This window comes from Neolamprologus brichardi, chromosome 17 (genome assembly GCF_056152115.1).
Source record: "Neolamprologus brichardi isolate AB-2024 chromosome 17, ASM5615211v1, whole genome shotgun sequence".
NCBI classification, from domain to species: Eukaryota; Metazoa; Chordata; class Actinopteri; order Cichliformes; family Cichlidae; genus Neolamprologus; species Neolamprologus brichardi.
The window spans coordinates 646,324-656,804 of NC_142120.1; the positions used below are offsets into that span (position 1 = coordinate 646,324).

At 43.0% G+C, this 10,481-nt stretch overlaps 1 protein-coding gene across 1 annotated transcript; it reads left to right on the top strand.

The window, feature by feature from the left end:
- Positions 1–5,009: 5,009 nt before the first annotated feature.
- On the top strand, positions 5,010–9,572 carry tmbim4 (transmembrane BAX inhibitor motif containing 4). The gene is made up of 7 exons (XM_006799742.3): positions 5,010–5,205; positions 5,345–5,453; positions 6,240–6,345; positions 6,451–6,484; positions 6,557–6,674; positions 7,161–7,206; positions 7,958–9,572. The coding sequence occupies exons 1-7, from the start codon at positions 5,115–5,117 to the stop codon at positions 8,162–8,164; spliced, it is 711 nt and encodes a 236-aa protein (XP_006799805.2). The 5' UTR covers positions 5,010–5,114; the 3' UTR covers positions 8,165–9,572.
- The last annotated feature ends 909 nt before the right edge of the window (positions 9,573–10,481 follow it).

Genomic DNA, 10,481 nt, shown 5'->3' on the forward strand with positions numbered 1-10,481 from the left:
AATTTTGGGTGATTGTAGTGCAGAAGGTAGAGCAGGTTACCTGATCAGAAGTTGGTGGTTTGATCCCTGGCTGCTAACCCAGGCTGGTCTCCGATCCATCAGCGTGTGAATGTTAGAGAGAAAGCATTTAATCACAGGAAAAAGGTGCTCGTATAAAGTGATACATGTTGTATTAAAGGACTCAGAAAAGAGCTATATAACAACCAGTCCATTTACCATAATCAGTAAGTCTGATTTCTTTATGATTTGGTATATTTTGTGCTGCGTCTACATTTATTCATACTTTCAAAAGACAAATAATGCATCTCCTTCATTAACACACAAACAGGGGGACTCTGAGGAAAATCTACAGGATACAAGCCATGATCACCAAACATGATATCACAAGAGAAACAAAATAATGAATACATCCATAATTTCGTGTTTTAATCAAACTGTTTTCTGTTTGTTTTGTGGTTTGGTTTCAGTTAATTTTAGTTTCATTTTCATGAATTCAGTGTTGTGACAGACTAGCGCTGGTTGTTGTTTTCTCCTTTCATGTCAGGGGTGGAGCATATGAGGTCATCTCCCAGCTGTCCTGGATTGCCAGTTTCTTTTTAACATTAGTGTGCCGATAATAGGTTTGATACACTCGTCATTAAAAGGATCCGAGCATTAACCTCAGGGTGTGAAGGGTAAACTCAGAGGGACAGACAGAGCTGAGTGTAGCCAGGTAACGACTGTAAGGTAGGCAGGAGTTTTCTCACACAGGACTGGAGGTCAAAGAGCATTTCCATGTGGAAGGACGACGAGGAGAACAAATCGGGGAGTGCTGAGTCTAAACCACAGCATCTTCCCATCAATCACAAATATTTCCTGCTTTCAATTGTCTAATATATACTTTTAATCATGAATTGTGCTTCACATAGAGAAGTCCACAGCTGTGCAATCCAAAGCTTTAACTACCAGATAATAAAATATGTGATCTGCAAGACTGTCTCCAGAACTTCTCTCAGTATAAAAACCCACCACAACATAACAATGTCATCGATTTATGCTAAACTTTAGTAAACATTTGCACCAGCACTCATGGGACAGGTGACAAAGACAAATTTGACCAAAGTGAAAACTCTTTGGCTTAAGATTTGCTTTAAATGAACAACAACAAGCTGGAAATCCCAAAAAGACGATTCAGTTCATCTGACTGCAACATTTCCAGTGGAGCAATGTTTCCTCTCATATGATGTTACATCTCTCTTCACTCCAGTCATTGAAACAGTGCAAGTAGCTCATGACAGATTACAGGATGAACCCAACCTCAGCAACAGGACTTGTCCCTGCGAGTGGGGTGAGCCGTGTGGGGGAAATAAAGGAGGATCCGACTGCAGGCACTCGTGGAGGTGCGAAGGAGGTTTATTGTAAGACAAAACACAAGCTGAAAACAGCGAACAGACTAAAGATAACCTGAACTGGGAAAACGAAACTACTAAACACGAGCATGAAGGTGAACAGAGGCGTATGACGGCTGAAGCACGACCAGACAGACCAGCGACTATAAGAAGACACGACTTAAATACACACAGAAGAACACGGGGAGATTACACACAGCTGGAAGTGACGAGACGAGGGAGGCAAAACTGAACACACTCACATGAGACACGGACTTTCACAATAAAACAGGAAACAAGAAACCATTACACAAAGACGCAGACTAGACACAGAACTGAACCTACACTAAACATGAGACACAACCAAAGAACTGATCCCTAAACACCAATAAACAGAGACAGAGAATCCTAATAATAATCAACAAAGCACAAGAGGATCAGAAAACAATAATGTGAAAATAAACAAAAACCTAAGAAATGCTAAATGCTGGGTCAAAATGACCCAGAACCATGACAGGACTACTCTCAGCACCGGCCGACTGTGTCTGCCCACCAGCTCAAGATAGAAAATCCAAGACAGCAGTTGCTGCAAAGAACGAGCTTGAAAGGAAAAAGAAAGGTTCAGTCTTTTGTCACCAGCAACACTCTGTGTCCCCCGTCTCTTCTCCCCCAAACAGAAGGAAAGTGTTGGGATAACCAAACCAATCCAAGTTCAAGGTTCAGTCTCCAGAAGTTTACAGTACACCAGGAGCACTCTGTCAGTCTGCATCTCCTCCTGGAGGAAAGACTTGTGGAGAAATGACACAGTGTCACTGCAGGGTCTGAAAACGATGGAGTTCGCTGTTCTCACGGCTCTAGTGACCCTCGAGCTCCCGGACAGCTATCGAGCTGGTGGGTCACAGACGTCTCAGAAAACGACGGAGCACTTTTGCAAATATGTGATGTCTTGATAAACCGAGCAGATATTTGAAGTTGACACAGCTACATGAAAATATCTTAAAAGTTTATTTTGTGATCCAGAAAGAGTAATAAGAGTAATATTAAAACTAAGTGGCTGCCGCCATTGTTGGAAACTGGGCTTGGCTGGGCCGCGCTATGAGTTCTGGGATATGGTGGGCCACGAAGGACACACCCGACCCATCCTTTAAATCTGGGGAAAAGGAGGACGCAATTGTTGGCCTCATTCAGAGCAGCCTTTGTCGCCTGGATGTGACTTCAAGTGCGGCCTCCAAAGGATGCAGCCTAGGAATTAGGACATACCTGTGGTGTCATTGGAGCTTCTGCAGTTGGTCACTGGTCAAATTTCCTGCTCTGTCCTGGCCTCAGGATGTCTAGAGGCATGAATCAAGCGCACCCAACAGGAATAAGCGCATCATTGGTCATGTGCTCAGCAGAGGGAGAGTTTTGTGTGATTACATGTGCGTTAATGAACCTGTAAGTGTTATTCCCTTTGACAGGTTAACTGGTATGATAATGGCTGCAGCTGTTTGTGAATGTTGACGTTATGCCTCAGTATAGTGATACCACGTTGGTGGAATTATTTATTTAGTACAGAGTTAGTAGCAGTGGTCAGAATCTCCGGTGATGATTACATCCAGCGGTTAAAGGATTTTTCAATTGTTTATTGTTTAGTTTAACTGTTGTTAGCCGTGTTCTTGCCTTACTACTAGCAACTTGTCAGATGTGCTATTTAGCCAACTTATGGTCTACAGTGCCCCCTTGTGGACATGGTAAAATATTGCTGTGTTGCGTAGATGTGTTGTGATTGTTTCTTAGTTGTCTTTGACTCTATTAATTACAGAATTGCCTGTTTCTGTTTCCAGAAAACCATGCTTATAGTCACATATACTGTATCTTCTACAACAATGAGTTCACGTATGGCTGCACTGCATTTGGATTAAGCCTGGCAAGCTGATGTTCTTCAGAAGAATCTTCTGTGGAGCTTAATTAAAGACAGTTAACCAAACTCTTGGACTGCTGCAGTCTTTCTGACTGAAGACTATATATATATCCAGCACTTCCATTATATTTATATATATTCTACAGTCACGCCAAGGCGATACCCATAGTGAAACACCTCCCTCTGTTATCAAAGAACCAGGGATTATGTTAAATAACCCAACTATATGAATAATGATAGGCTAGACTGTGAGTTTCGTCAGTAATGGGAACATTTTAAACTCCATGTGTATCACAAACCAAAGCATACATTTCAGTATTTAAGATTTCATTTCGTCAAGGTGTCATCAGGACGCTACAACACAGAGTAAACACCATAGATACCGTTGCTAGGGAAGCAGAAGAACATCATATCAAAGAAGCCCTGAGTTGACGTGTTTATCCCAGCTGGACATTTGTCGAACCTGGAAAGGCGCCTAAAAAATCCCCAGCTGATCCAGGAGAGGACAACTGCCTAAGGGGAACCCTTCGTGATCCTGTATGTGTCAGGAGTATTGAAACAGCTGAGACGCATTTTCTCTAAACACTGCATCTCTGTGGCTTTTAAACCCCAAAACACACTGTGGCAAAAATTGGTCCATCCTATGGATCAGGTCCCCGCAGGACTCTGCAGTCTATCTACACCTGCAGGCCAGTGGACACTCTTTCAATGATGAGGATGTAACATCCTGGACAGGGAGGAGCGCTGGTTTGAGGGCGGAGTCAAGGAGGCCATTTACGTGAAAAGGGAAAGACCATCTCTGAATGGAGGAGGGGCCTAAGGGTGCATCTGTCATCATCTTACAATGCTGTGATTGCAGCCATTCCCCATTGATCAATTGTCATTAGTCAATTATCTTTGATCAGTGGCTGTTGATCAATGGTCATGGCAGTTTGCATGAGCATTGATCATTAATGATGAAGGAGCTGACCTCTCAGCCTATTGTTCAGTCACTCTTTATAAGGTTGAAACCTGCAGTCAGCTGAGACTGAAGACGTCACCTGATGATGACGAAACGTTTCTCCCACTGAAAACGTCCAGATGAACACAATAAACTTTCTAGGATTTCCTTACCTGGATGATTGAGCGTGCATCAAGACAAACATTCTGGAGTTTTGCTCCTTATTGATGTGATAGCATCACATATAACTATAGCTGCTAAATATTTGTCTGCCATTCATTCAAATCCTCCATTCAACTACATCCCAAAGGCGCACCATTGGATTGTGATCTGGTGGCCATCGTTGTCATTTAAGTACAGTGAACTCATTGTCCTGTTCAAGGAATCATTTGAGATTATTAGATTATTTCACCTCTCACCATTTGACCTTAGAACTGAAGAAGCTTCTCGGATGAGAGGTGAAACGTCTTCAAGCTACTTAACTTAAGTCCAGATGCTTTTCTTTCCAAGCTCCTTAGACTATGGAACATGTTATTTTACACTGTCGCAAGCATCAGGTAGAGAGTAGACAACTGACCCAAAACCTCAGAAACATAAAAATGAAACTATATCTTTTCATTTTCATAGATTGATTTACTGCAAATGGACTCAAGAAGTGAAAGTTATCAGGTCTTAATTTCAGTTTTAAAAGAGGGTAAATACTTTGGGAGGATTTGAGGTTTTTTTGAGCCACGTTGCAGTTCACACTCCACACCGGTTGGTGGCGGTAACTGAACCGGTAATGCACCATTCAGTTGTTTGCCAACAGCCGATAAAATCTAGAAGACGAAAGGGACTCTGCTCTTCCGTAAAACGACTACGTAGCTTGAGAAACAAGAACAGCTCGAGAAAACGCTGGTTTATCAAGATGAGCAGTGAAAAATACCCGCGGTCTTCTATCGAAGACGATTTTAACTACGGCACTAATGTTGCTACGGCCAGTGTTCAGATCCGTATGGGTGAGTAGCAGACCCGCGCTATCTAGCTAACACTGATATCGTTGGCCGTGTTCATTGTTTTCCTCTACACAGTTATTATTGGTTTCGTTACCTTCCGATGGGTTTTGAGCTACTGTGATGCTGTTTCTTGGTTCATTAGGCTTTCTCAGGAAGGTGTACACCCTCCTGAGCTTGCAGATCATCCTGACCACAGCCACCTCTGCTCTCTTCATGTTCTCTCAGACCATCAAGGAGTTTGTTATCGCAAGGTGAGAATGAGCTGCTTAATACATAACCAGGTGCTGAGAATCTGAAGTTACATTATCTCCTGCGGAAGCTCCTCGTCTGCTTTCATTACATCATCCATGTTTACGCAGCAGTTGGCAGTCATGGTTAACTCCGCCTCCTCAATATGTGTAATATTTAGTGATGCCAGCAAATACGTGAGAAAATCTCCTATCTCAGTGTTGTGCAGTTTCAAAGAGACAGAGTTGATATTGTTGTATCATAGTGTCATCGTATTCTTGCAAATATTAGATTTGCTTTGTCATTATGCTGCACACTTGGATTAATATGAATCAAAAGCAGTGTAGCTTCGTCTTTACTGCTGCAAATGTATAGACAGCAACGTTACACATTTGCACAATGTCTCACAGCTCTTTTAGGTGCGCTGCCTTATGGTTAGTCTTTAAACACAAAAAAAACTAACACTTCTTACAGTACAGCAATGAAATAAACATAAACAAAAGATGGTGTGATTCACCGGTCTTCATCTGCTGTGATTACAGCCTGGTACAGGTATAGATCCACGAGAAACCAGTTTCGCCTGTAAACTGTAATTCCATTTCTGTTTGCAGGGTTCAGTAAATTGTTGCTCTTATTTCTCTTTTTCCGAGCAAAGTGTTAAGAGGTGATGAGTGGCTGCATGTAGTCTGATCACCTGTCCACAGCGGGCTGTCTGTGCTACCTGCTGTTATAAAATGAGTGTTTTGCACATAATCTCTATGAAGCTTGTTTCTCCTTGTTGTCTCACTGTGACCTGGTTGCTTCCTCAGCCCAGCTGTGGTGATGGCTTCATCTCTGCTCTCGCTGGTTCTTCTGGTGGCTCTAGCTGTGTACAGGCACCAGCATCCAGCTAACCTCTACCTCCTGTTTGCATTTGTAAGTTTTGTTTTCAGTTTCTTGAATATATTTTTTAAATTTGCTGAGCGGCTGCAGCCTCAGTAACTGCTGATTTAATAATGGCTGTTGTTGTGTTGCTTACAGACTCTTCTGGAGGCGCTGTCTGTTGCCACAGCTCGTAAGTGTTTAGAGTTTCATTCTGTTAGTGTCCAGTCTTCCAGGCTCTGATGGGATTTCTTTCTCTCCACAGTCACCTTCTATGATTACTCCACAATACTGCAAGCTTTGTTTCTCACCTGTGCTGTGTTCGCTGTATTAACAGCCTACACCTTTCAGTCCAAAAGAGATTTCAGCAAAATGGGAGCTTGGTAAGTTCTGATGGGACTCTTTAAATGTCTGAAGGTTCATCCAGCTCATCGCAGTCTGAGGAGCTCGGACAGGAAAGCGTCTGGACTTAAGAAGACGTTTCATCAGAGAAGCTTCTTCAGTTCTAAGACTAGTAGGTGGAGAGTCACAGATGTTAAGCCTTTAGGGCAGAGGCTCAATAGGGGGTCCTCGACCCTCTTGGGTCCCACAGGGCTTCAAATCTGCGACTCTCCACCTGAAGAAGCTTCTCGGATGAAACGTCTTCAGAGAAACTTAACAAAGTCCAGTCGGAGCTCCTTCAATGTGCTGCCTGATCACACACAAGATGTAATATGCAGATGAGATAATATATAAATATAACATTCGTAGATTTTGAAAGTTGTGACGACACGAAACACCTTCAATCTGAAGCTACAAATGTATACGAGCTTTCCACTGATGTCCTATCTGACGTGCAGACAAACTGAGTGTGTGTTTCATCCCTGCAGGCTTTTCTCCTGTCTGTGGATCCTCATCATTGGAACCTTCATGAGGGTGAGTGGATGTCAGTGTCACATGGGCCTAATGAAAGAGGAACAAAGGCCAACGAGTTACAAACTACAGAAAGCTATTTCTGAGCTAAGCTAAATCCCCTACACATGGGCTGTGCACCAGTGTAAAGAAGTTTAGTTTAGAATTGTAATGTTGGACTTTTTTCCACAGCAAACCTTTGCCGAGCCACAGTAGGTGAACTGGTCACAGGTAGAAACAGCAAGCAGCAGACGGCGTGCACAGAAGCACAGCAGGCAAATGAAACCTGTCGTTTCCTGTTGTGAAGAGAGCAAACTGCAGAGCTGGTCTTTTACGTGCCTGCTGGGGTAAAGGGCTTGTTGAAATAAAAGGCCTCGTAGTGCAGAAGACTTCCAAGTTTAAAGCCTTTGTTCTGCTGCTTTTCCTTGTATAGGATAAGATGTCAGAGTGAAGTTTAACGCGGGCTATAAACACGACGAAACAACACAGACACGTTGGTGAAATCAAACACAGTATTGCTGCTGGGTGCTGTCAGTGTGAGGAGCGTGCTGCTGCTTTACCTCCAGAGAGCCGTCGGCTGAAGAAGGCTGAAGGTTCTCTGATCTGTCAGGAAGCTTTCGATCCAAGTGGGACGTTACAGCAGCCTAATCGCTAGACCGTCGGGGATGATGGTATTAGATAAGAGTTTGAGGTGGACGCAGAGCAGCGGTGGTTTGGCTTCAGAAGCAAACCGATGGGAGTCGCTTTAAATCCCCGTGTGCTCTGTTCTCTGCAGCTCTTCTTCCACAGTGACGATGCAGGTCTGTTCCTGGCTGGAGCTGGCGCCTTGGTCTTCTGTGGCTTCATCATCTACGACACCAGCGTGCTGATGAAGCAGCTCTCTCCTGAGGAGCACATCTTGGCCTCCATTAACCTCTACCTGGACATCGTCAACCTCTTCCTGCACATTCTGCGCGTCCTCGACTCGATGAAGAAGCACTGAGAGCTGCAAACCCACAATTTGCCTGTTCTGTGATTAATTTATGCTTGTGTGAGTGTTGATGTTGGTGCACCAAAAATCCCATTATTGACCTTTGTAACTGTTAAAACGATCGGTGTGTTCTTGCTAAGCTCTTTCTGTTGTTCTGTTTGTTTGAAACCCAGAATTAACCAGCGTTGTGGATCACTATCAGTTTTTCTGTCTTGTAAAGCCAACAAGTACTCGTCGTTTTATGGAGGAAGGCCTCACTGCCTCATTTGATATGGAGCCAATGAGCAGCTCGTCTGCCCCTAATGCAGCTCGTTTCATTTAAATAGCAGCTCTGCAGGTGAAGACAGCCTCACACTGAGAGAAGAGCTGCATGGATGCAAATGCAGGAATCATTGAGAGGAAATGCTGACCAATCAGATTTGTTCACAGACGTGTGTGTGCACAAATCTGATTGGTCAGTATTTCCTTCCTGAATTTGGATTCTGAATGATGCACACAAAGATTTGCAAACAACATTGGCTTTGTTAGAAAATCTAAGCACGTCTTTAAAATGAATAATAATTTTGTCAGTTTTCCAAACGTGCTCGTGGAACGATGCTGATAAGTAATTATATAAACTGTACATGACGTTGAAATAAAGGTGAAAATCCAGAAAAGGTCTGTTTAACTTTGCAGATCTTTAAGTAGGCTGAGAGAAAAGCAACACGTCACGATGTAAAGCAGCGTGTCCCTTTGAGAGCCGCGGCTTTGGCAGGATGTGAACAGGTTCGTGTCTGAAACCTTCCAGTTTGTTAAATTATGACAAATCTGCAAAGAGGAGTGAAGTCCCTCAGTGATAACAAAGACCCACTGGCAGTTACCACAAACGCTTGATTGCAGCTCTGAGGGTGACACGAGCAGTTATTGGGTGTAGTCGTCAAGTAGTTCATGACATGGATTTAAATAAAATTAGAATTTAAAAACTTAATTTTATATTTGCTCAGGTGATCTTTTCCTAATATTAAAATGTATTTATTTATATGACTGTTGTACAACATCTGAAATGTGACAAATACGCAGAAAGAGAAAAATTAGGAAGGAGGCAAAACCTCTGTGCACATTTGTGAACGACTGCTGTTTTAATTTGTTATGCAGAAGATTTCCTGCTGAGTCACCACAGACTCTCCCTGTTAATGTCTGCCAGATGAAGACTTGCTGATTTATAAATATCTAAATTCTAAAATTTTGATATTTACTTTTTAATTTATGAGCTTCTTGTTTTAAATTCACTGTGTTTCAGTTGTTTTTGAAGTCTATACATGAAAAAGACTTTTTTTAAACAATGAGGTGAAATCATTGTCTTTATGTGTGTGATTATATAATGATTGTATATGATTGTTAGATTCATTTAACTTGATTAAAACTGAGCTGTTAATCTGTTGATCTGAGTAAATGTGTGTGCTAATGAACAACAGCACTGTGTGCATTAAGTTTAACTTTATCTGTTGACACATGACATATGATTGAAGTTTGGTCTTGTAAGACATTAAAATCAGTTATAGGTTATATCTGTAAACAGCAAAAACAACAGAGAAGCTTGTAGAGAAATGTGGAATAGATGTGATGATCACAACCCGAAAGCCAGAAGTTCAACATCCAGGCCCAGAAATCTTCCTTCAGAGTAACACGCCTGCCTAACATGTTGCTAACCATGTGAGGCATGTTCAACAGTAACTGGGAACTTTTGTTTTGAAATCCAAAAATATATTTTCAAGTCAAGTGACTTTATTTCCAACCATGTGCAGTGGTGCAGCATACGGTGAACCGAGACAGCGTTCCTCCAAGACCACAGTGCGTATGACAGGAAATCAACACAGCACTTGAAGACATATATAAAAACACCCAGCTCGCCCCTGTGGGCGGTTTATCCTTCCAGCTCGGGTCCTCTACCAGAGGTCTGGGAGCTTGAGGGTCCTGCAGTATCTTAGCTGTTCCCAGGACTGCGCTCTTCTGGACAGAGATCTCCGATGTTGTTCCCGGGATCTGCTGGAGCCACTCGCCTAGCTTGGTTAGCCACCATTTTGTCCGTCTGTATCTGGAAGTCCCACAGGATCTTAGCTCAGTCATTCTCCACCACCCTTGGGGGCGTCTCCCATTTTGACCTCGGGACTTCCAGGTTATACTCGGCACAGATGTTCCTGTACACTATGCCGGCCACTTGGTTATGGCGTTCCATGTATGCCTTGCTGCTAGCATCTTGCACCCTGCTGTTATGTGCTGGGTTGTCTCATCTTTACACAGCCTGCACCTGGGGTCTTGCCTGGTGTGATAGACCCCAGCCTCTATGGAT

Bases quoted from the DNA above. Each gene is read 5' to 3' on its own strand.
- tmbim4 (XM_006799742.3), top strand. From the start codon at position 5,115: ATGAGCAGTGAAAAATACCCGCGGTCTTCTATCGAAGACGATTTTAAC. The intron at 6,346-6,450 runs GTAAGTTTTGTT...TGTTGCTTACAG, and splicing joins TCTACCTCCTGTTTGCATTT to ACTCTTCTGGAGGCGCTGTC. The intron at 6,675-7,160 runs GTAAGTTCTGAT...TCATCCCTGCAG, and splicing joins TTCAGCAAAATGGGAGCTTG to GCTTTTCTCCTGTCTGTGGA.